At 38.7% G+C, this 26,445-nt stretch overlaps 2 protein-coding genes across 17 annotated transcripts in view; one reads left to right on the top strand and one right to left on the bottom strand.

The window, feature by feature from the left end:
* Positions 1-2,533: 2,533 nt before the first annotated feature.
* Positions 2,534-20,987, top strand: nr1h5 (nuclear receptor subfamily 1, group H, member 5). 7 transcript variants are annotated; one of them, XM_020051860.2, is made up of 14 exons: positions 2,534-2,628; positions 2,849-2,975; positions 4,824-4,883; positions 5,167-5,233; positions 6,512-6,648; positions 10,222-10,590; positions 10,807-10,947; positions 11,535-11,662; positions 13,222-13,320; positions 13,424-13,511; positions 13,733-13,849; positions 14,001-14,087; positions 17,199-17,312; positions 17,461-20,987. In XM_020051860.2, exons 5-14 carry the CDS (start codon positions 6,558-6,560, stop codon positions 17,673-17,675), a joined length of 1,449 nt encoding a protein of 482 aa, XP_019907419.2. In that variant the 5' UTR covers positions 2,534-2,628; positions 2,849-2,975; positions 4,824-4,883; positions 5,167-5,233; positions 6,512-6,557; the 3' UTR covers positions 17,676-20,987. The 7 variants fall into 7 exon arrangements, with proteins under 7 accessions (XP_019907419.2, XP_019907422.2, XP_019907423.2 ...); XM_010898761.3 differs by having other exon boundaries at positions 2,557-2,652; XM_020051863.2 differs by having other exon boundaries at positions 2,554-2,975; positions 17,464-20,987.
* A 79-nt stretch (positions 20,988-21,066) lies between these two features.
* atp2b3a (ATPase plasma membrane Ca2+ transporting 3a) overlaps positions 21,067-26,445 on the bottom strand; it is a 56,312-nt gene continuing 50,933 nt past the window's right edge. For 6 of the 10 annotated variants that reach the window (XM_020051854.2, XM_020051855.2, XM_010898751.4 and 3 more), the window contains one exon: positions 21,067-22,482. In XM_020051854.2, coding sequence (XP_019907413.2) covers positions 22,051-22,482 — 432 coding nt within the window. In that variant the 3' untranslated portion in view covers positions 21,067-22,050. Of the gene's footprint in view, positions 22,483-26,044; positions 26,104-26,445 lie in introns of all 10 variants that reach the window. The other 4 variants (XM_020051856.2, XM_010898753.4, XM_034295800.1 and 1 more) reach the window with 2 other exon arrangements.

Raw genomic sequence — 26,445 nt, 5'->3', positions numbered from 1 at the left:
GTTCCACAAGGTTTGATCCAGGGTCCTTTATAGTTCACTCTTTACATAGATGATATCTGTAACTCCTTGAAAAACTGTCATTTTCCTTTTTATGCTGATGACAGTGCTGTACAGCACACAATCATCCCTTGCTCAAGCTTTTGCACTGCCACAGTCAGATTTTAATTGCTACATGATTCTGTTGTTGACTTAGGCTGGTGCTGAATGCAAGTAGGCTGGTGCTGAATGCAAGTAAAACGTACATGCTATTTTTAAAATCCAAAAGTCATGATGAAAGCATTGACCTGGCAACATATCATATAAAAACAATACAGCAAGACACCAACATGTTTAACATAGGAAAAGACAACAGGAAAACATGACAGAATTACATTGAACTGGCACATCAAATGAAGCAGTAACAGTAGTCAGTAAATGTTTTACTAATTTTGTCTTTGAAAGTAGCAATGGAGAAACAAGTTTTGATTTGTCTCTAGTTTGATCAGTTGAACATTTACTGTTTTATTGTTCATCAATACTAATTATGTAAATGTGTGGAAATGTATATTGTCATAGTCGATACACTTTGAGTATTTTAAGCCAGGATAGACATAACATGTAAAACAAAGTTGGTTTGGCCTCTAGCTAGAACGGTTCTGAAAATACTGTTTTGGGGTTAATTTATGCAAATTGCGAACACATACCCATTTGTATAGCTATAAATCATAACATTTTCAACTTGAGATAATTGTAAATAAAATAGTAATGATAGTCTCCCATTTAAGTCAATGAAAAAATTATAATAAAAAGCAATGATGTTATAAAGTCTATCCATCCATCCATCCATATATGTGTATATATATATATATATATATATATATATATATATATATATATTTGTTTATTTATAATAACTATAATAGATGAATAGAAGGGCACCATAGCAGGTGATTAGAAATGTATTTTTAAGCTTGAATTGCTATTTTAAACGGTGAAAACTGTTTTAAAAAGGATAAGAAGAGAAAGAAAAATGTTGATGGGATTTTCTATATTTACCAAAGTTAGGTTGGTCTCTAGCTTGAACAGTTCAGCATTTACTATTTCAGGGTTAATTGATATTAATATTGCATATGTATAATTTTTTAAGTTTTTAAAATTCAATACACATATGAGGATTGTTGGCATAGCCTAATGAAAAACTAAGTTGGTTTGGTCTCTGGCTTGAACCGTTTAAGAAATACAAATTGGGTACTTAAGAAGGGTACTTAATGCTAATTATGCAAATGTATGTTATTAAATTAAATAAACTTTTATGAATGTTACCTTGGGATATTCTAAACATGTTCTGAACAGATGTAGAGATATTACAAGTTGGTGGTAATAAATGGAAATTATGCAAATGAATAACTTTATTCAAAGTTCAAATGTTTTTGTCTAAAAGTTACCAGAAAGTTAAATAGAACTACAATATTCCAGTCCATTCAATATGTTTTAAAGTTTGAGCAGCATTTTTATATTGAAAGGGAATAATGACGTGCATTCTCAGTTTTACATTGTTCTCGGCTCACTAAAGCGATTTGATTGAACTGTGAAATTACTTTACGAATGTTCTTTCGCAGAGAAACACAAAATTGGGGAACACCAATTGATTGTGGTACATAGTATATACATTTTATGTGATAAATGTCAATTGCTGGGTTTGAAGTTCACATTTTCTCCAAAGACGGCTCATTGGCTTGTGCAGTATATTTTTGTTTTCCTTCATACACTTTCTCAGTGCAATTCATGTTATTCTATTGGAATAAAGCAACATTTTTATCAAATTAAGATATGAAAATCTTTATTGTTATATGCTTCACCACATTTTTCCATTTTAACCTTGGCAATAACCTGTGTACACTGAACCTACATTTATTATATCACATGGCAACAAGCCCTTGTCCTGACCTCTGACCTTTCCAGTAGATGAGCAGGATGCTAATAAACCTGACACTTGACGCTAATATTCCTGAAAGTGACAGACATGTTTTTTTCTCTTCATTAGTGGAATTATTGTTACTGTCATGTTAGTGAACAAAAAACAAGCAATGGAATTCTGACCCTGGGAAACCCTCTCACACACACGTTCTCTCTCACACACACATATATAACAGAAATTGAGAGCCCACCCAGAGAGGAGGAAAAGGTCAGAACAAAACTATCATGGGTTCAATGAGGAGATTAACTGTGTTGGGGGGCTGATCTCATACAGTGAGTAGGAGTGTGTGGGGTTGTTGTTGGTTGTGAAACAGTGGCAAACTGGTTGTGTTCCTAGGCAGTACTAGGGCTTCTTACGAAGGGAGCAGGAAGAGCCAGCGATAGCGAGCTGTCATCCATCACAGAGATGAACAAGAGGCTGTTTATAAACACACAATGCTGGGAATGTCTTAATGAGCCTGCTCTCTCACTGCAGGACCAAGACTCGTACCATAACACCCACATTCCCCTCCACTTCACAGTGCTCCACCTACTTCATTCCTCTATGCCATACACAATGCAATTAATTGACGGAGATATCAACTCTGCGTAATATTTCACCTCATGAAGTCGGGGTGCACCTCCTCTGAAAAGTTCTGTTAAAATGTGATTTCATTTGAGCTGAATCGTGAGGTTTGTCTATTGTAACCCGAGATGGTAGTACACACATTTCTTGACCGGCATTTATGCTCTTTTATAAACTATTGATCATGTTTGAGAAAACATTACATCATTCATTTCACAGTCAATATCCTTGTACACTATGCTAACATCCAACTAATTGCATAAATACATATGCAAAATTTGTGTACAACTATTTTGTGTATTGTGTGTGTGTGTGTGTGTGTACTAGTGCATGTGCACGTTTGGCAAGCGTAGGATGTAAGAGGCTGGACTGCAGTCAACATTTCAAATGTAAGGGGAGGAAAAATCAAGAGGCTATCAGAAGAGTCAACACCCGAGGAAGAAGACCACCACTGGTGAGTTTATCCAACTTTTTTTTACATATTTACTCGATAAACAGTAGATCAATAAATTCTTGACTGTAATTTCACTATAATCTATTGTATAAACCACTATTCTAATGTGGACTATATTTGGAAATATTTGTTTTATTTGTTTTACCATAATGTTCCACCCAGCCACTACAAAACACGTATTTTCAATGTAAGGAAGCTCAGCTGTGTTCTACTTCAGAGTAACTTGCTACCTGATAGATTAGATGCGAAGGAGCCACAGCTCATCTTACTGCCTGACAAAGAATCTTAGATTTAGAAGTTTTAACGGCATGCTTTTGAATGGCAATAATTTCCATTTAAGTATTAATGATATCTGTAATGATTTAATAACCACTGAGTATTTTTTTAAATAAATGTTTATTATTCTTTTCATATCTTAGTAATGCAAGCAAGTCAGAACTTTAATTGGTTAGATACATTTACTGGTTACACTCAGTCTTAAAAAAATGAATAAAACAATTGCCACAGTGTCAAGCCAGTGTTTTGTTCACTCCTGACAATCCAAGCCGTACATTTTTATGATTGCTCTATTAGAAACAAGTATTGGATATGGAAATTGAGTTGTTAAACTTGAATTTATAGTATGTAAGGAGGAATATCTTGATTCTGTGGGATCTATTTGATAGGGAAATAGGTTTGAAACCTGCATGTACTGTAATGGAATTGCTTGTGCATTCAAAAACAGCAACATTAGCCTAAATTTAGATAAGCAATAATCAAGTACTTCCACTTTTGTATGTTCTGAATGTATTTTTGTTACAGGCGATAAACTGTTTGGTTCATGTTATGGCGATAAAATGTATGTGTACCAAACAGGAATTTATTTGTTCCTTTTGTACATTTCACAACAATGTTATCATATCCTTCTGTAAAAAAAAGTGTACAGCCCTGGAAAAAATAAAGAGACCACTGCACCTTTTTCTTTCCTTTCCAAAAAAGTTGGAAAGGAAGGTTTTGAGTGAGGAACAGAAGGGTTAAAATTAAGAGACCACTGCAAATCTTACGCTTCTGTTCCTCACTCAAAACGTTCCTTTTCAACTTTTTTTGGAAAGGAAAGAAATAAAATATTTCCAGAGCTGTATGTATATGTGTATGTGTATAATATACACATACATACGTAGAGGTATACAACATTAGCACTGGACTTTACTCACAAATCCATTCCCCGGGCCCCCCCTGCAAGGCCACTCTAATCTAAGCGTCAGTTTCCTGTTTGAATCAGTAAACACTGTGCTATCTGAGTCAAGCAAACATAAAGAGCTACGCTGGGGAGACGTGCTAACGAAAAAAGAGAAAGATTTATAGTGTGCTTACTGCCTTCAGTCCAATTACTGAGTGAAGTGAATCAAAATTATATTAAGCCCACACACCATCTTGTCCTCCAAAACAATTTCCTTGGGGACCTGCAACTTGCTTAGGCCATTTAAGCAACAGTGAGACAACAATACAAGACCCATGCCCGCATACACTTCAGGAAATTGTCCCCATCACTTCATATTATGGGGAAATTAATAAATGAGCAGCCACAATCGCTCACATCTCTTTGTTATTGTGCTCTGTTTCAAACAGTCAGCGATGTGTTCGGTTTGACTAATGTAACTGTACACATATTAATGATTTCTCTCAATAATCTTAGAAGTTGTTCCTCTGTATTAGATGCAGTGAGATTAGATAAACCCAAAGTTTACATAATGTTAATGTGAGGTTGCTTTATTTGGGCGCTATAGAGAGAAATATGTAGTGACCGGAGGTGAACAGTCAATAGGGTCTGTTTTGAGCATCAAATGTTTTCCATAATTTTTCTTACAGGTTATTCTTTGTTGGACAGGAAGAAGATAGAGAAGTGCATTTTCAGTGATGGAGCAGTAGGTAAGATTCAAACCCTCGCTGTAGCAGTATACCTTCACTGGAGGCAGCTCGCTGCATTGTCAGGCTAAAACACATACATGCAATACTTTGGCGAAAGCACTGACATAGAAGGCCTATTAACTCATTGACAATGTTATTACCTGGTAAATGGACTGGATACTCGCTTTCAAACAAGTGCTGCTGCTTGTGGTTTGAGAATGGTTTGGTGCCAGTGTGAGAGGTTTTTAGTTGCTTCCCAACAACATGTTCTTTTTTTTCCTGATCCTGTTCATACATGGTGCAGGACCAGACTTCATACATCAGCTGAAAGGAGAATCTGTCAAGGAATCGTGCCGCGGAACCTTAGGAAGGTATTGTTTGACAATTTAGATTTACACTTAAAAATGTGTCTCTGACCCAGATTTGTCCCCAAATGCCATTCATCTAGATAAAAGTATTCCAGTCTATAAAAGTCTCTAGACCGCTTGACCACCTTAGGCAATTTCTCCAAACTCTACAGTATGAACCTGATCAGATGCTAAATCTCACTCTATTCCCCTAGAGTCCTCTCAATGTCTTCCACTTCACTTTGCAGTTCAATCCAATAATACTCAGCAAAGCTCACCAGGCTAATTTAAATTTCCTGCAACACAGGAACATTGTCAGCAACAACAGTGATTGAGTTAAGGTACAACACCTGCAACTAAATAGTGTTGTGCACATAATGTATGCATCCCAATTCTGTTTTCCTTCTCATTCATACTGCTTGCTAAGCATAGATGCTCAGTGAGATTAAGACTAATTAAATTGAATGCTGCTTGTTGGTCTGCTTGGTTCACTCGAAGGCCAGTGTAATGAGACAGTTGAGGAATGGGGTCAGGGTGGGATGGACACCATTAGTTCCACAGAATCATGCTGCATGTCAAACCCCATTAGGCAATCTAGGGTCTCTGTCTCTTGCCAGGGCTCTAATCGACCCAATGCACTCTGGAGGGGGACGGAGTCTCCCAAATTCTACTGTAGATCTGCCTAGAGTCAAATATTAACTGCAGCACAAATAGAGCAGTGGCAAACAGAGTCAGAGTAAACACTCCCTGGGGGCTCAGATGAGCTATCTGTCAGACACAGTCTTACAACACAGGCCCAAAAAACACCACATATCCATGCACGTTTTAATTCACTCTTAGACACATCCAGAAATATACGCACACTCATAAGCACACACTCATGTCTTCTGACATACACACTTATGCAAACAACAGACAAACATGCACAAACCTGTGCATGAAAGCACACACAGCCTTTACTTAGTCCCAAGTTATTTTTGCTTAGGTTCGATTCAGCCATTCAGATCAAACTTTAGCTCCCCACCAGGGACAGACCCCCTTATGAGAGGAGCACTCTGAACATTCATCCAGGACACACTGTCCCTGCTGTCCCTTGTCGTCTCTCCCTTGATGCCTCCCAGAAGAGCGGGAATCCATTGCACTTCCACAGACTGTAACCTTTAGTTTTGCATCACAAAAGCTTAAAATAGGCAACGATATAACAGCCAGGAAATATGAGATCTTTCATCCTCTGAGATATAAGAGATTGCATGGATGCAGACTTCTCAGATGTCTGGTTCCCTTTCTATGCCTGTGTCTCAGATTTAGAAACGATTCCTGGACCACTGACTGTGTAAGATCTGTCCAGATGAGAGAGTGGTGCGAATCCGACATGACCATGTGTACTGATGGTTACCTCCCTGATGGATATGGCATTACAGAGCCCCTACAGTACTATGGTGAGCAACACTTTTTATCTGGACTGTGTCTGTAATACTGAAATATTCTAGACCGATTGTTTTAGGGGTTATACTGCACATTGTCTGCAGTTGTATGGTGCGCTGCTGATCTAAACACCATTTATCCAGAACCATACCCTGTTATTTTATGGTGATGACCTTAGAAGTTCCAGAGGTTCCCAACTAGGGGTACTTGGACACCATGGTGGACATGAGAAGACATGACACCATAGACTTAATGATAAAATGCACAAGAGGGGGTACTCCAGGGGGTATTCAACAGGTGGTACAGTTAACGTAAAATCACAGGACCGCTGACCTAAGTGAATCAAAATGTAATGGTTTACGTCTGTGTTCCACATGTTTATGGTTTCTTTGTTCTGCTTTAGTTTGTGTGTTGCTTTTTTCAGGGTTCTGTGTTCCATGCTTGTTGATTAGATGGAAAAATAAGAATAGAGCCTGGTTAGGAAATGAGACAGGACTCTGGGATTAACACAAGCATCATGGGATTTTTGTGACCGCAGAGTGTCAGGACACCTATTTAACAACCTACGCAGGGCAATTTCCCCCTTCACTGGGCTGAGACATTGGGATTCTATCTTAAGACCCAAGGGAAGAGTGACCTTATTGGCCATCCAACACTACTTCCAGCAGCATCTAGCCTCCAATGCATGGACTGACCAGGACCAACCTAGCTTAGCTTTCTACACAAGCCAGCAGTGGGATGCCGGGTTTTATGCTGCTGGTTATGCTGCTGGTAAACACGGGGAGGCCCTGGTGTTTACACAGTGCTGAAACAGTTTACAAACAAAGCTTAAGACAACCTTGTCACACAAGCTCAGTGCTAGACATCATTCTTGGAAGGACAGGAAACATCTGGGAGATGTGGAGGAGAGACGAAGAGTGGGGAAAGTAGTGATAGAGAGTGAATACGGTAGATAGAAGAATAGAGAGCCAATATTCTAGAAAAGAGGGTTTAATGAGGGTTGTTGTGAATGTTCAGGTTTAGAAAGGATCCTTCATGGGTTTTGGAATTTGCAATCAAGTTTTAATGCTTGTTGGCACATGATTGGAAAAAACGACACCAGGGGTCAGTTTTTCAAAAATGTTCTTCCTTTCCATTATCGAATAGGATTAAATGCAGCACCTTCAGAAAGCATTGTGTTGTATTTCTCCATATTTCTGTTGTGTTGTAATGTTCATTTATAATTGATTAAATATAAATATACAACCTACACACAAAACCCCATAATCAAAGTGAAAACCCATTTTTAAAAATGTTATCAAATTTATTGAAAGTGAAACATGGCAGAAGCCACCCTAGAGCAAAAAGCCTATGACATGCCCCCAGAAGAACTTTGAGAGCATGAGGGATAATATTCTCTTGTCTAATGAGACCCCAAAATTTTATTATTACGTCTGAATGCCAAGCGTTATGTCTCGCTAAACTAGACACCAATGTCACCTGGCTAATATCATCCTTACAGTGAAGTGTGGTGGTGGGAGCATCATGCTGTGGGTAAGGACTGGTATAAGGAAGGATGAACAGTGCAAAATTCAGAGAAGTCTTTGAGGAAAACCTGATCCAGAGTGCACCAGACATTAGACTGGGGCGTAGATTCATCTATCAGCAAGACAATGACCCAAAGCAAACAATCAAGCAAATGCTGGAGTAGCTTTGGGAAAAGTATGTGAATGTCCTTGAGTGGCCCAGCTAAAGCCTGAACTTGATTCTGATTGAATATCTGTGGAGAGACTAGAAGATCGCAGTTCACCGATGTTCCCCATCCAGTCTGAAAGAAAACTTGGAAGAATGGGAGAACATTTGTTTTTGCTTTGTCATTATTGGGCATTGCTCGTCTTTTAACTACTCCAGACAAGTAATTTCTGATCTTTGACCAGCTATTTTCTTAATTCAACCCTATTTCCAAAAAAGTTGGGACGATGCATGAAATGCAAAAAAAACCAGAATGCAATTATTTGCGAATAATTTATCCCAGGCTAGTTTAGTGCCTGGACTCTTTTACTCCAGAGCCATGCTGTTGTAATATGTGCAGAATGTGATTTGGCATTGTCTTGCTGAAATAAGCATGGCCTTCCCTGAAAAATACATCATATGGATGGCAGCATATGTTGCTCCAAAACCTGTATATATTGTTCAGCATTAATGGTGCTTTCATAGATGCATAAGTCACCCATGCCATGTGCACTAATTCACCCCCATACCATCATGGATGCTGTCTTTTAAACTGTGCACTGATAACAAGCCGAATGGTCCCTCTCCTCTTTAGTCTGAAGGAATTTCTCAGTTAATCTTAAATGAGCTTAGGTACAGAAAAGGTGGCGACGTTTCTGGATCTTGTTTTTACATGGTTTCTTCTTTGCATGGTATAGTTATAACTTGCATTTGTGAATGCAGTGACATACTATGTTCACAGACAATGTTTTTTGGAAGTGTTCCTGAGCCCATGCAGTGATGTTCACTGAAGAATCATGTCTGTTTTTAATGCAGTGCCGCCTGAGGGCCCAAAGGTCATGGCCATCCAATATTGGTTTTCTGCCATCCAATATTGGTTTTTGACCTTGTCCCTGTGCAGAGATTTCTCCTGATTCTCTGAATCTTTTAATGATATTATGTATTGTAGTTGATCAGATCCCCAAACTCATTGCAATGTTATGTTGAGAAACATTATTCTTAAATTGTTGCAGTCCTTCACAGTGTAAACCTCTCCCCATTTTTACTTCTGAAAGACTCACCCTCTCTGGGATGCTATTTTTATACCCAATCATGTTGCTGACCTGTTGCCAATTCACCTAATTATTTGTGAGATGTTCCACTGGGTTGTTTATTTATTTAGCATTACACAACTTTTGTTGACCCTGTCCAAGCAATAATAACAACAATAACATTTCTCAGTTTCAACATTTGATATGTTGTCTTTGTACTATTTTCTATTGAATATGGGGTTTAAATGATTTGCACATCATTGCATTCTGTTTTTCTTTACATCTTACATAGCGGCCCAACTTTTTTGGAAACAGGGTTGTAATTCAGATGGACTTCAGAAAAGCTGCCAGTGACAATACATGTCCTATGTGGAAAATTTACTAATAAGACATTAAGTGAAACACTAATATAAATTGTAATAAAAAAACTGGTTTAAACTCTACATATGTACTAAAATCTAGATTGACGCAGTAACCTCTCAGCTGCATCCTGTTTCCACAGTCCAAACTTGTTCACAAGGTCTTGCTCTGACCTTTTTTTATTATGTCCCACAGGACCAATAAAATACATTGTCATGCATGAATCACGTAAGATACTGGACAAGGATCAAATTCTTATGATGCACTTTGACTTGAAACCAGTGTGACTCTGGCTTTGGTCAAAAACTCTATTTAGTAATATGTCTTGGTGGAACCTCTAGGCCATTTAGTAATGTCTTGGTGGAACCTCTAGGCCAGCCACTAGACATTCCCAGATCTCTCATGTGAGAGATGTAATAGATGTAACCCTGAGCAAAACACTGAAATGTGTTCATTTTGTGTTGCTTCCTCATCGCAATCACACAGATGTGCTTGGGGACCCTTTGAGCTACCCTTTCCAGGAGCCAGACCTACAGAGCCTAGCCTTCAGCCAGCAACAGTACAGTCCTGTCAACGTTCCATTCTCTGTCTATGGACCCCCATCCTCCCATTCCTGCCACCCACACTACACCCACCCTTATAGCTCCCACTGCCTGGAGGCTCCCAGCGAGCCTGTCCAGGAGCCCAACTGTGGAGGCTTGGTAAAGGGCGATGGTGTAGAAGGCCTGCCATTGGTCAAGAGGACCAGGCTGGGCCCTGGAGGGAGGGTCAGGGGCCAGGATGAGTTGTGTGTTGTGTGTGGAGATAAAGCATCTGGCTACCACTACAATGCCCTCACCTGTGAAGGCTGCAAAGGTAGGGGAGGCAGTGCATAAAATCATATTTACAGCAACATTTGGGGGGGTCAGCCTGTATATTTATTTTTTATTTTATACCAAGCCTGATATCTGGATAAATACTGGCTTTGAATTGAAAGGGCAATGAAATCATATCTGATTTAACTTGAATTGAAACAGAACCTAACTATCGCAATGTCATCATCTCTGTCAGTAATAAGCTGCCGTGTTTCAGGTTTCTTCCGAAGGAGTGTGACAAAGAAGGCAGTGTATCGGTGTAAAAGCGGTGGAGGCTGTGAGATGGACATGTACATGCGGAGGAAGTGCCAGGACTGCCGTCTGCGGAAATGTCGTGCTGTCGGCATGCTGGCAGAATGTAAGGGAAGAACATTCCATATCACAATGACAGTAGGTATTTGTAACTACATTGAAATGAAAGCAATATTGATATCTTAAGGGGAGACAAAATAATAAGGTCAAGAATCTTGACCAGTGACCATATCTCCAATTATTAAATTCCTTGCAAACATTAACAACTTACAAGTTAAAGTAATACACTTTCATAATTTACTATTATTAATAGGAAAGCATATGTATGTCCTTTGTACTCCTAAATAAACAGTATTTGTATGCGTTTTAGAATCAACTGTGGGTAAGGAAACTGGCTAATCTCACAGGAGAATGAGATATGTTTATTATTTCATGTTTGCTAGCATCCCTGCCTAGGCAGCAGTTACTCTTCCTTTGGTTGAAACAGAATTCAAATACACCGCAATAAATGTTCTTAAACAATAATACAATATGTAGTGTAATAGAACAATCTCTACATAAAAAATAAAGTACACCATGCATTATAATGTGTTTATCTCTTCACAGTCCCTGCTAAACTGTTAGGTGTTCTTTTATTTTTTAATACAGTATATGATTTGCCTATGAGTCTGACAGAAGAAGTTATATTGCCAGGTCTGCTGACGGAGGTGCAGTGCCAGTCTAAGAGGCTGAGGAAAGGTGCCAAGCACAGAAGAGGGTCTGTGGTGGAGGAGACCGTTGAGGGCAGAAGCATCAGTTCCACCAGCAGGCTTCCTAGACAAGTACATTATTCACTCTTCATTCACTCTTTTTGCTTGCTGTTTTTGAAAGATATTCCAAGATGACATTATTTGTCATATATTTTTGCATTTTTTTTCCTTCAAACGCCAAGTTAATTTTCCTTGGGTCATAGGGGCTAATTCCCAGATATATGTATTTTAGTTATTGTATACATTCTTGGACTGTTCTGTGAGAATGCCTAGATAATTGTTTTGGTGAACAGATCGCATTTTCTGACAATCTGTTGTGTTGTCTTGGATCAAATTCTTTGGGATGCATTGGTCTTTAGGATGGCCTTGTAATAGTAGTGTGTCACGCTTGAATTCATACAGTGGTGCACAGAATTGCGAACACCGCTTACACCGATCAGCCATAACATTATGACCACTGACAGGTGAAGAGAATAACATTGATTATCTCGTCATCATGGCACCTTAAAGTTGATGTGTTAGAAGCAGGAAAAATGGGCAAGCTTTGACGAGGGCCAAATCGGGATGACTAGACAACTGGGTCAGAGCATCTCCAAAACTGCAGCCCATTTGTGGTTCCCCGTGGTTCCCCGTCTGCAGTGGTCAGTACCTATCAAAAGTGGTCCAAGGAAGGAAAAGCAGTGAACCCGCAACAGGGTCATGGGCAGTCAAGTCTTACTAATGCACGTGGGGAGCGAAGGCTGGTCCGTGTGGGCCAATCCAATAGTGGAGGCTACTGTAGCTCAAATTGCTGGAAAGGTTAATGCTGGTACTGATAGAAAGGTGTCAGAACACACAGTGCATCGCAGTTTGTTGCGTGCCCATGCTGACCACTGTCCACTACCGAAAGTGCCTACAATGGGCACGTGAGCATCAGAACTGGACCACTGAGCAATGGAAGAGGGTAGCCTCGTCTGATGAATCATGTTTCCCTTTACATCACATGGATGGCCGGGTGCGTGTCGCTTACCTGGAGAACACATGGCACCAAGATGCACTGTGGGAAGGAAGCAAACCGGCTGAGGCAGTGTGATGCTTTGGGCAATGTTCTGCTGGGAAACCTTGGGTCCTGACATTCATGTGGATGTTACTTTGACATGTACCACCCAACTAAGCATTGTTGCAGGCCATGTGCACCATTTCATGGCAACGGTATTCCCTGATATCATTGGCCTCTTTCAGCAGGATAATGCACACTGCCACAAAGAAAAAATTATTCAGGAATTGTTTGAGGAACACAACAACGAGTTCAAGGTGTTGACTTGGCCTCCAAATTCCCCAGATATCAATTCAATCGAGCATCTGTGGGATGTGCTGGACAAACAAGTCCGACCTGAGGCCCCACCTCGCAGCTTACAGGATATGCTGCTAATGTCTTGGTGCCAGATACCACAGCACACCTTCATAGGTCTAGTGGAGTCCATGCCTTGACGGGTCAGGGCTGTTTTGGTGGCAAAAGGGGGACCTACACAATATTAGGCAGGTGGTCTTAATGTTATGGCTGATCGGTGTATATTCCAAATATGTGTTAGAACTGTATTTTGACTCAGAAAACAGCTGATCTGTGTGCAATGCACGTTTGTCTGTGGCAGGTGGCATCTACAAATCTGTCAAGAGAACAGAAACATGTGCTGGACAGGATGGTGGAGGCTCATCGGCAGTACAGGTTGCAAGACACTGCACACTGTAGGGTAAGTCAGTGATTAAAATGGTCTGTGGATATGAGATGTTTAAGTTGTGTTGTCAGCTGGCTTCATGTCACTGAGATCTCACGCAGGTCATTTCTTTCAGCAGGTGTTTGAGTGGACTTGTACAGAGAATGGGGCAGACACGGCCTCCCCGCCCTCTCAGAGGCTGCTGCAGTTCGCCAAATGTGTACCTGGTGAGTTGAGCAGCATCTCATGCATCAGCTTCTTCTCCTTTCTTCTTCTGCACTAAGTCGAAAGATGATGAAATGGAAAACAAATACATGGTAAGCGTAACAAACTTCACTTTAACCAAAAATATGTTTTTAGATAAAAATCAGCCCTGTTTTTCCTTTGTGGTCCCTCTACTTCTGAACTCCTGCAGTGTAAACTAATCCAGAGTCTGGTTTCTATGTAGGCTTTGAACTCCTGAACTGCTCAGACCAGAACACCCTTCTTTCTAGTTCCTCTGTGGAAGTCATGTTTTTGCTGTCTGCACAGCAGTTCACCCAGAACCCAGCCACCTCTAGCACAGGTACGTACACCACCATTGTGGGTGTCTGGTTCATTTGGCATGGCATAATTTCAGCTTATATCAAAAAGGAAGGCACAGAGAAAGGTACTGAAACCAGACCTATTATGCCAGAGAATTCATTGTTATTTTGCATTTACTTTCATTTTACAAGCACCTTTCAACATCTCAATTCATCATTGGTTGAAGACCTTGGAGTCTACAGAAAACTTTCACAATGGGCCTAACCCTGTACACTCAGGTAAGGCACCCCGCCTTATCTGTTTAGATACATCATATACCACATCACAGTGTCCATTTCCACCATGACAATGAAGGGCTTAAGGTAATACAAACAGAAGCTTTACACAATGTACAAAAGCATTGCAGTGCGTTAAAAAATACTAGTCCAGCGAATCTGAAAATTGCTAAATAGTCAGCTAACTAACTTATAGGAGCCTTTAACCCTAGCACAACTACTTAATGTACTAATTTCTAATGAATTAGAAATTCACAGTAGAATCTGCTTCCTCTGTATGGTCTGTTTATACACTGAACAAAATTATAAACACAACACTTTTGGTTTGCCCCCATTTATCATGAGCTGAACTCAAAGATCTAAGACTTTCTCTATGTACACAAAAGGCCTATTTCTCTCAAATATTTTTCACAAATCAGTCTAAATCTGTGTTAGTGAGCACTTCTCCATTGCCGAAATAATCCATCCACCTCACAGGTGTGGCATATCAAGATGCTGATTAGACAGCATGATTATTTCACAGGTGTGCCTTAGGCTGGCCACAATAAAAGGCCACTCTGAAATGTGCAGTTTCACTATATTGGACGGGTCCGGGGGGGTCCGAAAACAAGTCAGTATCTGGTGTGACCACAATTTGCCTCATGCAGTGCAACACATCTCCTTCGCATAGAGTTGATCCGGTTGTTGTGGCTTGTGGAATGTTGGTCCACTCCTCTTCAATGGCTGTGCGAAGTTGCTGGATATTGGCAGGAAGACACTTGATATTTTTGGAACACCAATGTTGATCATGGTGCTCTATGTCTGGCTGTGATCATTACAATTCAATGCAGAAGTGGTTTTTTGCTTTTTGTTTGCTTGGTACCAGTAATGTACCCCTAAGTAACATATTTCACTGGTAAACAGCACATACTCATATATCTTTTTTAATGGATGAGGAAGATAACCATGGCCTGGTCATGGAGGACTTTACTAGATGGTGTAGCTGCTCCTTCCTAGAGCTTAATATCAGTAAAACTAAAGATATGATCATCAATTTCATTAGGAACTCCCTGATACCTAAGCAGACTGTGATTAAAGGTGAGCTGGTGGAGATCATTGACCCATACAAATATCTGGGTACTTTACTAGCTAGTTAATAAAATTCAAAGCAAACGTGGATGCTGTTTGTGCTAAGGGAAATCAGTGCCTCTTCCTTAGGAACCTCTGCAGCTTCAGGGTGGACAAGACGCTGATGACTTGCTTCTATCACTCATTTATTGAATCGATTTTAACCTTTTAATATGGTCTGCTGTTTTGGTAACCTCAATGTAAAAAATAGGAACAGTCTAATCAACATTGTGAAGCAGAGCAGTAAGATTATTGGCATTACCTTAACGAGCCTGACCCACCTGATCACACGCATGGCGCGGTCCATTCTGACAGACTCCCAACACCCCTTATTTGATGAATTTCCTATTCTTCCTTCAGCACACAGATACCAGATGCCTCAGTTTAAATCCAATAGGTTCAAATCTTCATTTATTCCTTCTGCAATACATTTTCTTAATAAACCATAGTGATAGGTTTAGCTACTTTTTATGTCCATTGTCTAGTGTTGTTGGGTTTTTGTACTCAGCCTTGTGTTTTTATTATCGTGTATTCTATTTTACTGCAAGTTGCAAAAGAAATTGCCTTTAGGGGCAAATAAAGACCAACAAACAATAACATTAACACATTTACCAGTAGAATCAACTGTTTCCACTGATCATTTCCTTTTCTCAAACCAATTCTATACATTTGCGGTGACATGTAGTAGTTTTCTAGCAGAGATACAAATTCATGCATCTCTCCACCAAATCTGGCTGTTCTTTGAAGAATGTCACAATTTGCTGCCTGAATAACAGCAAGGTAACCATGTTAAAAAAAAAAAAACACTGGAGACAGATCTCAATAATGAAAAACTTTCCACTAAATCTTGTTCTATGAAGGACAGCACCGTTTGTTGTACTGAATGTTCAGTAGCTTGAATGCAGCAAAGTAATTGCTTTCACTTTTGTTTATACATTACAGTAGAATGCTGACCAGAGATCTCAGTAGTTAATTCCACAGGCATGGTTTTCAATAAACAATGCTCAAATAATTTGCCTTTATAATGACAGTAACTAGCTATATGTAAATAGAGTTGGTTTTACGTTTTACAGTAGATTACTAACCATCAATCTCAATAGTAGAATCCCACAGACATGATTTTATAAGCAATTGATTTTAGCTAAAGTGTAGGCTTTATTTTTTTTACAGTAGAATGCCAGCCACAGATCAAAATAGTTAGCTTCTAGACAAAATAAGCAGAAAATTCACACAACCACTGTTTCATAACCAAAAAGACAGAATGAACAGAATGAACTTACATATTTGCCGCTTTGGTCCTGTTAAACCAAATGCAGTTAGTAAATACATTCTACAATACATATTTGAATGTGTTTCACAAGGCAGGAAAATCACAATTCATCCAACGTCCTCAGTCTTTGAAATCCATTGTACAGTCGCCTACTCCAGTTCATGTTTGGTTCAGTATCACCATGTAAGATCAACATGTAAATCAATCCTTCAAATCATGATGACACGCCATTGTGTTGCTTATTCTAAAGTTAACTTGCTAGCAGTATTTAGTCTACCGCATGAATGATGTTTAGAAAACCTGAGTGAAGGATAGGGGGAGGGAACATGGCAGAGCAGGAAGAAATGTCCTCAGAAGTTGTAGTCTTTTAGAAAGAGGGAAACGTTTGACACCATGTCCATTTTTCTACGTCTGCTGATAGGAACATCACTGAATGACATCCGGTAGCTCCATCAGTCAAGGACAGCTGTGTATATCATATACAAATGACTCGTAGCGTGATCGGTACAACATGGAGTCTTAATGAAATTAAACAAAAGACGACTAAATGTATTTTCAGATATTGCGCTCCTTTCATCTACACTGTGATGTAATACTGTGGGGGGGTTTTGGTGCGCAAGCGGGAAGTGTGCCTGTAAAAGGATTATGAATGAAAACATACATGTGATAAAAGTTCTAAAGTCTTTAAAGTGTGTATCCTTTAATGTTGTCTTAGCTCTTCTGTTTTCTGTGTGCAGGTGTCATTGAAGACCTGTTAGGGCCAGTGCTAAACTTCTTCCACAGCATGGCAGCATTGGGAGTGACCGAGGCTGAATATGCCCTGCTCACTGCCACAGCACTGTTATGCTCAGGTGACTACCTCTCAACTTATTACACAGTCCCATATGAAAAGGCACAATTATTTTCCCTTGAAAAGGGTCTGAATAACTCATCCAGCCTGGCCAAATATTGAGGACCTACTCATCAACACTATGTTGTTCTGTCATCTGTTTATTTTAGCAGATGAAGTGTCACTGCGGGCAGTGGTTTGTGTAGAGAGCTTACAGGAGCTGATCCTGGAGCTGCTGTCTAGGGTGTGCAGAGCCCGCTGTGGAGCTCAGGGCCCTCAGGGGGTCCAGCGATTTGCTCGTTTGCTTGGGAGACTCACAGAGCTGCGCACGCTACGACACAACCACCACACTCTGCTTCAGCGGCCGCTCTGGGACAGACAATGAGCTTGCTTTAAATAATCTAGTTTTTAAGACATAGTTTTGTATGTTTTTTTTCGATTTTGTAACACAATTGGTAATCTATATATTTTCACAGACAAATGGTATTTATAAAATCTATTTTCGTTTTTTTGTAGAACACAAGTTGAGGTATGAGAAAGTATTTTATTGTACCTTGGCAGTCATCGGGTTTGTGTGAAAATGTGTTGTTTTCAGGATGAAATGGAATTAACCACCTGGTCATAATGCTTCTCTGGTAGGCCAGAGAAGGATAATGTCCTATTGTGAAAAGTATAAATGTACATCGTTTTACACTTACCTAGGATGACTGTGTTACACCATTTGTTCACAGCAAAAAACCTTTACCTTTTTCGTGACACAACTTTTAAGAAAGTAGAAGGTGCCAGGGGCTCCCAAACGGCTCAGTGGCGAAGTTACTTCCTTCCAGTTAAGCTGTGTCATTGTAGCCAGGAGTTGCAGCATGCAAACCGGGCCACAAAGCAAGTTGGCTCAGCACCACCTGGCGTTGGAGGGGCTGCTGTCAAATTGGTTGCTTTGTCCAACAGACTATAACATGCAAGGAGGGAGTGGATTTGCAAATTATACCAAAAAGTTAAATGTCTTACCTGTAATGAAATGCTTTCCACACACCATGTTATTGTTGAATCCTTTTATCTGACTGGCATGAAGGACAATCTAGAATGTGCATTCTTTCCCTTTAATGCACAGGTTATATGGACTATAGAATTACATCAGGCTATGAAGTTATTTTTAACTGCTAATTTAAAAGCACACTTTACAAGCATTATTGAATTAGAGCAAGCTAGGATTATGGTTTGGTTAGCTAACCTAGACAGTTTTTGTTTGGTTAAGAAGGTCAACCATTGTAGCCAGCTATTAAACTTGCTATCTGGTTCAGTAGGTATATTAATACATTTCTAGAGGCCGATAAGTTAAATTATAACAATGGTATGAAAGTGAAAATGTGTTCTCTGGTAAATGAGTCAACTCTGTGGAAGTTTTTGCCTCTAAATGTGCATATGTATTATGAGTACAGACTCAGAAGTAGCGGTTCCTTGGACTCCAGATGGTAAGCGTAAGGGTGGGAAGACCCAAAACAACAGAGTTAGAACATTAAGGAGATTCAACAACGCTGGCAGAGCTGTGGCACAGCAGAGATGTTTGCCCAATACCAACCGCTCAGAGCCTTTATTGCTGCCCTATGCATGTGCCACCACAACACAGATGAGGGAGTGAATGACATGGAATTTAGCCACCCGATAACTAAGACAGTTGTGATTCCAGATGCAAGTCTGACATGACAGTTTTACTTCCTAAAGTTGCCCGAGCTTCTGTGGTTACAGCCCTGGGTGTTTTGAGCCCTTTCCAAAAAAGAGAAAATGTCTGTTTGTTTTACAAGCAGACATAACTGGAATAGTGTTGAGAAACATCCACGACTAGAGCCAATATTTTCAAAGCTTGTGCTTCGCGTGCACAATGCACAGAAATACAATTGCATGACAAACTATGAAAACAAAAGGCAAACAAAACTACAGTTAATTACACAAGTAACTATTTGTCAGTTTACTTGAAAATTGGAAGTCTGTTACATCTCCAGATATTGCGCTCACGCAATAAGGCTACATGTATCCTAGTCTTAATCATAGCCTAGCTACTGAATATTAGCAGACATATTTCTATCTTGTTTCATTCATCAATTTGTGGGTCCATAGTGAAACACTGTCCAGCTTGAGTTAAGTGGTTGGCATTCCATGTAGACATCATGAATGGTGGTGTTGTAAAATGAGAAAGGTTTTATGAAAAATCATTAAGCCCCTAGACTGACAGAGATAATAATCTAATGTCACAGAAATCTCCTCATTCCTTCCAACCTGAAACATTGGACAACCTAATTCTTCGACTTGCCTACAAAATGTCTAAATATGTCTCTTGGGATAGAAAGCTTTTGGCACACACTCCTGGTATATCACTGCTTCACCATCATACCGTTAGCTAGACAATCTCTAACGTTCATAGTTGGTTAGCTACTTACCTGTAAATGTTGATCTTTGTTTGCTGCAGGGATTGTCAGGGGCACTCATGTGCAAAATGTGCTACAAATGGGAGACCCACAGTAGGGGGCATGGTCAAGCTAACTGAACCATTGCTTGCTGAATCTGGGAATGACTGGTAATGAGGAGTAAACATTCAAATTGGAGCGAGAAGTGAAAATATGAAAAAAGAAATATCATTGGATGTATTCAAATGAGGCGAAAACATGACGTCAGATCTTCCAAGCAATATCATAACTGGGTTTCAGACTCACTTGATATGACTGGATTTTCAGATAAGGCTCTACAGACATAGCAATGATATAAATGTTTCATACTTTCGTAATATTAATTACATCTGCCGTAGTTCAAATGTTGATTAAATCAGTAAAAGTGCAGAATTGGGTGTATTAATTATATTACATCTGTATGTATTTGATCTGTGCATACATCAGCAATGCCAGTAAAGTTAAAGAAAACAGAAAATGTTTATCTTAAAAATAATGTTCGCTTACAAACATTAGATTTCCAAGCTCAGAATCGAATTGGCTTTGCAAAAATAACATGATCACAGTGGTAGTAGATTTATATTGATTGGCAATTTTTAGAAATGTTTTAATCAGGTAGCCTTATTTCAGATGTTTATGTAAATAAGTATTAGTTTTTTATCATTACAAAACTATACTCATAATCCCACCCACCAATAAGTAAGTGTCAGAAGTAAATTTTAATGTGCACAAATTTACTTATAGTGCATAAAAGTAGTCAATGTTTAATATTTTTTCCCATATTCCTAGCACATAATGATTACAAATTTGGTAGACACATTTCCAGTTGGTTTTGGTTGGGTTTAAGATTGTTTTGCAGAATAGGAAGTGAATGGTGATTTGTATTGTTTCACTATGAAATAACTTTTAATGAACAAGAATGGATATAAGAATGGTAATCAAAAATAATGATGAAGAAAGTTAAATAGGATATAAAAATATACCCCCCAAAAAGAATAACCTCTCACCATTAACAATAACATGGGAGCTAAGATTTTTGTGGTGAGCATTATGTTTGTATCCTTGTACCATTCTTTTTTTTGTTTCCTTGTCCCAGAAAATATGAAGGTTAGTGTAGAGTAGAGATCTTTTTTGTTTTTATTGAATACTGTGGTGAAAGCTGTGACTTGTGATCAGTTGACTGAAATGAATCATACTTGGCTAGAAATCTGTAAAACATACATTGTAATATTGTTAGATTGTAACGAATATGAAAAAACTGTGATGGTTATTCTGACATAGTGTTCATTTTGTGATACAAACTAAAATATCCCAAAAAATGAAGAGAATACACAGGGATTAATAAAATAATCATTTAAATAAATTTCTTTAATCTTTATGCACAACTTAATATTTTGAATACTCAGTTAAGTTGTTCCCTCTGTTCATGGTAGTGTCCAAATGAATAAATTAATTCAAGACATATCTACATGAAGAGAAAAGCCTAAACCATGAGTACTGTAGTGCTTTTCATTTGTGATTCTTTTATAGCATATGTACTATTTTGTTACCTTTTGTGTTTTGAAGTGTTTATAAATGTATCTGTATAGATATAATTCTTTTTTTTTCATTTTTAAGACACAACACATGTAAACACAGAAAAGGAAAAAAGAGGACATTGAACAAGAATATATAAAACAGAAAAAAGTAGACAAACACAGCAGTTAAGCCAACAAACAATACACACACACGCATTCCCACAAGCAGACACACACACACACACACACACACACACACCCTCACACACACATACATACATGGATAGATAAAGCTAATCAATGAAGCATCATTAACTGGAATATAATTGTAGTAATTGTAATAATTGCAGTAGTACAACAGTAGTAATCTGAACAATAATATTGTTAAAAAGCAGAATGAAATAACCCCATTTCAATTTCCATTGAGTCAATCATCATTATTTCATTCATAAGGTCAAGAATCAGTTGCAGTTCATTCTTGTCTCTACCACTCCAATCACTCCTATATTGCGTGCCTAGGAATACATTTCAAAATTGTCTATCTGTATCTGGAGAGGTTAGCATCGTTGGATTGTGGTGCTTTTTCAGATGAGTGTTTTGAAGCAGACTGCAGGAGAAGCGGGGAGGGGCATGAGCAACTAAAACAGTCCATAAAACCATTGGCCTACAGTAAACAATGTCATTTCAAGATAATATTTTTACCCTTCTTGTCCAATTCCATTCCTCTTCATTTGGTTACATCCATGTCCTTTAAATGCATTGGCGTTTCCTCTCCGTAATTGTGAAACCTGTCCACAGACTGTAGTTATAAACGGGTCTCCAAGTTGTGCAATGGGCTGGTGGGGTGGCACAGGTAAGAAGCTAGAAGTTTAGCATCTTTCAGGGTCAGATCTGCATTTTCAGCAGCATCAGCAGTGGCGTTGTTGTTGCAGTTGAGGGTAACTGGGAGGCTCTGTTGGCGGTATGGGGAAGGGCGGGACTTGGAGCGCTGGCGAGGTGGAGGCTGAGGGGTCTGGACAAGGGGAGGAACCTGACGAAGACCCAGGAGACCGTTGTTGCAGTCTGTGCGCTCTGATTCTTCGGTTTCAATGTCTGTCTCGTCAATCAAAGGGATGTTGTGGACCAAGTCATTTATGAGAAATTCCGGGTGTGCCATGAAGTCGTGAATGGAGTTCTTGGATTCTGGCTTCTCACTGCCATCATAAAGGGGGCTACGGAATGCTTTCACCACTCGGATCTATGTTGATTTTGGAATAATAATGATCAAAGAAAGGGGAAATGCGGAATAGGGAATAGATGGGACAAAAGTGGAGAGAGATTTAGCATTTAAAAACATCACAGAATTGCCGACAGACGTTCATGCAAATGTGTTTAAATCTGCATTAAAATGTTTGGTAATTTCCCAGCAGAGATGTTTCCATCATATTAACTTGATGAGGTACTACACAGTCAAATAAATTATTCTCATATATTGACCTGAAGCCTAAAATACTGCATGATTTACCAAGTTGCAGTGGGAGCAACATATCACAGGCTCCATGTCTACTTCAATATGCAGTGGGGAGAACAAGTATTTGATACACTGCCGATTTTGCAGGTTTTCCTACTTACAAAGCATGTAGAGGTCTGTAATTGTTATCTTACGCACACTTCAACTGTGAGAGATGGAATCTAAAACAGAAATCCAGAAAATACCATTGTACGATTTCTAAATAATTAATTTGTATTTTATTGCATGACAAATATTTGATCACCTACCAACCAGTAAGAATTCCAGCTCTCATAGACCTGTTTGTTTTTCTTTAAGAAGCCCTCCTGTTTTCCACTCATTACCTGTATTAACTGCACCTGTTTGAACTCGTTACCTGAATAAAAGACAACTGTCCAGACACTCAATCAAACAGACTCCAACCTCTCCACAATGGCCAAGACCAGAGAGCTGTGTAAGGACATCAGGGATAAAATTGTAGACCTGCACAAGGCTGGGATGGGCGACAGGACAATAGGCAAGCAGCTTGGTGAGAAGGCAACAACTGTTGGCGCAATTATTCGAAAATTGAAGAAGTTCAAGATGACGGTCAATCTCCCTCGGTCTGGGGCTCCATGCAAGATCTCAACTCGTGGGGCATCAATAATCATGAGGAAGGTGAGAACTCAGCCCAGAACTACATGGCAGGACCTGCTCAATGATCTGAAGAGAGTCTCAAAGAAAACCATTAGTAACACACTACGTTGTCATGGATTTAAATCCTGCAGCGCACGCAAGGTCCCTCTGCTCAAGCCAGCGCATGTCCAGGCCCGTCTGAAGTTTGCCAATGACCATCTGGATGATCCAGAGGAGGAATGGGAGAAGGTCATGTGGTCTGATGAGACAAGAATAGAGCTTTTTGGTCTAAACTCCACTCGCTGTGTTTGGAGGAAGAAGAAGGATGAGTACAACCCCAAGAACACCATCCCAACCGTGAAGCATGGAGGTGGAAACATCATTCTTTGGGGATGCTTTTCTGCAAAGGGGACAGGATGACTGCACCGTATTGAGGGGAGGATGGATGGGGCCATGTATCGCGAGATCTTGGCTAACAAACCCTCAGTAAGAGCATTGAAGATGGGTCGTGGCTGGGTCTTCCAGCATGACAACGACCCGAAACACAAAGCCAGGGCAACTAATGAGTGGCTCAGTAAGAAGAATCTCAAGGTCCTGGAGTGGCCTAGCCAGTCTCCAGACCTGAACCCAATAGAAAATCTTTGGAGGGAGCTGAAAGTCCATATTGCCCAGCGACAGCCCCGAAACCTGAAGAATCTGGAGAAGGTCTGTATGGAGGAGTGGGCCAAAATCCCTGCTGCAGTGTGTGCAAACCTGGTCAAGAACTACAGGAAACGTATGATCTCTGTAATTGCAAACAAAGGTTTCTGTACCAAATATTAAGTTCTGCTTTTCTGATGTATCAAATACTTATGTCATGCAATAAAATACAAATTAATTACTTAAAAATCATACAATGTGTGAATCATAGATTCCGTCACTCACAGTTGAAGAGTACCTATGATAAAAATTACAGACTTCTACATGCTTTGTAAGTGGGAAAACCTGCAAAATCGCCAGTGTATTAAATACTTGTTCTCCCCACTGTAAGGGTTATTATAGCAGTGTTGGAGTCACTTCAGAATTTCTGAATATAACTTAAATTAAAACAATACATTTGAAATTAATTTAAATTGGCCACAGGAAACTAAATTTAAATAGATTAATATAATTAAATTAAATGCAATTTAACTGAAAGGTTAAATTGGTTAAGGTTAATCTAATTTGTCAAATATTTTATCTAAAATATATGTGACTTGTCAATGGAAAGAATACAAAATGGTTAATTTCAAATATTTTTGGGACTATTTATTATTTTATATTTTAAAATTTGTTATTTTACATTTTCACTTGTTTTGTGCTTGTAGTTGATTGCCCAGAATTATTATTTTGTAAAAAAAAAAGCTTGTTACATTTTGCAGTGTCATCATTTGCCTTGATGAAAGTTTGCCTCATATGATTTTATCCACATCCATGATTTTATTACTGTATTAAGTGGATCTGAATATTTCTAGACAGTGGAGATGATGTGCCTGCCCTTAACCCAAAAATCCCCTTCTGTTTTAAGATGGAAAAGAAAGACATTTTTGATCACATTAGTTGTAAGTAGCACTCTCCATGCATGCATGTGACCTCTATACATGTATCCACTATAATTTAATGGCATTAATAACTATACCAACACCAGACATTGAAACCTTTAAAATTTGAAAAACTACTAAATTAAAGCATATAAATACTGAGTTAAATGCTATACTTATACAAATGAAAAAATGATATTTTTTTAAACTAATAGAATTGTTTAGAGAAAGACATTTTAATGTTTATTGCAAGATAACTGTTCTCAAAACTGATACCCCTTAAGATATTTAAAATATTTGGATCCATATTCCTAGCATTCCTACATGATGCTTTTTGGATACATTTGCAATGGATTTTGGTTATATTTTAATTTATTTTGTATTTTAGTTAAAAGCTCACTATATATAAAGAATGTGGAGATGCACGCTTACTGTCAGAGACAGATCTGTAAAAAAGAATAGTGGAAAAAAATGATTCTAAACAATTAATATTTTGCATGAATGGGACTATAATGTTTGACCATCTCAAACTTTCTCCCTCCTCATTATTCACAACTAATCCATAATTATTTGGGTAACTTCCACATTGATGTGTTGAGAAATGTAATTATTTACATTAAAATGGAAAAAAATTACACATATCCTTAGTATTACTTCTCATTGTTAGTGGTGCCAATACGTTTTACATAATTATTTCAAAATAAACAAAACATTTCTTCTTCTTTTTTTATTCAAATGTAATTCTAATTCTTCTTCTTTTTGGGTGTGGCCACTCAAAGAATTTGAATTAAAGAGCAATTCACAACAGAATCCCGAATTGACCCCCAACCCTGTAATATATAATTTTTGCTTAATAAAGGTGTTTCCACTTCTCACATAATATACTTTCCTGGCCCGATAGATCAAGACTACAAATGTGCTGTTTCTATCAGAAATGTCATGACCTTTTTTAATCTCAAATCTTTATTTGCTTAAAAGCATGATCAGGCCTCTTTCTGTTCAATTAAGTAATTCCTGAATATTACTTTTGGCTATCTAGGGGAAAATTTTTGCTTAACAGCATGCCCAGAGGCAACAGTTCTGTATAGCTTCTTTAAAGGCAAAGCATTATCTATGAGTTGAAATGCCTTACTGACCTGATTAAACCTGCTGTATATGTACAATATGTACATGTCCACTTGGGATTACTCTGCAACTTTAAAGGAAATTAGGGAAAGTAAAAAAAATAAACTTAAATAATAACTTAGACATTTCTAATTAATCCAATAAACACTGATTAATGTAAAATTGTCTGACACACACAAATAAAACTTTTTGCAATGAACCTACATATGGGACCGGTGTAAAAAGTACAACATAGAGCATGGAATTGATACCAATTTGCAAACCAAAAACCTATTGACATGCAAAGACCAATTATGTGAACTCCTCATTTACTGCCATGCTGTAAAAGAACAATACATTCATGTGATCGTGCATGAGCTTGTCTTGATGCAAAATGAAATGCAAATGGGTAAAGTTGGGTGGCATCTACTGG

The sequence above is a fragment of the Esox lucius genome, chromosome 12 (genome assembly GCF_011004845.1).
Source record: "Esox lucius isolate fEsoLuc1 chromosome 12, fEsoLuc1.pri, whole genome shotgun sequence".
NCBI lineage: Eukaryota > Metazoa > Chordata > Actinopteri > Esociformes > Esocidae > Esox > Esox lucius.
The sequence above is the reverse complement of the archived record's forward strand: the minus strand, read 5'-3'. Positions and strand labels throughout refer to the sequence as shown.

Coding starts and splice junctions, on each gene's coding strand:
- nr1h5 (XM_020051860.2), top strand. CDS start 6,558: ATGAGAGAGTGGTGCGAATCCGACATGACCATGTGTACTGATGGTTAC. Junction 6,649..10,221: donor AGAGCCCCTACAGTACTATG/GTGAGCAACACT, acceptor GCAATCACACAG/ATGTGCTTGGGGACCCTTTG. Junction 13,512..13,732: donor GTTCGCCAAATGTGTACCTG/GTGAGTTGAGCA, acceptor GTTTCTATGTAG/GCTTTGAACTCCTGAACTGC.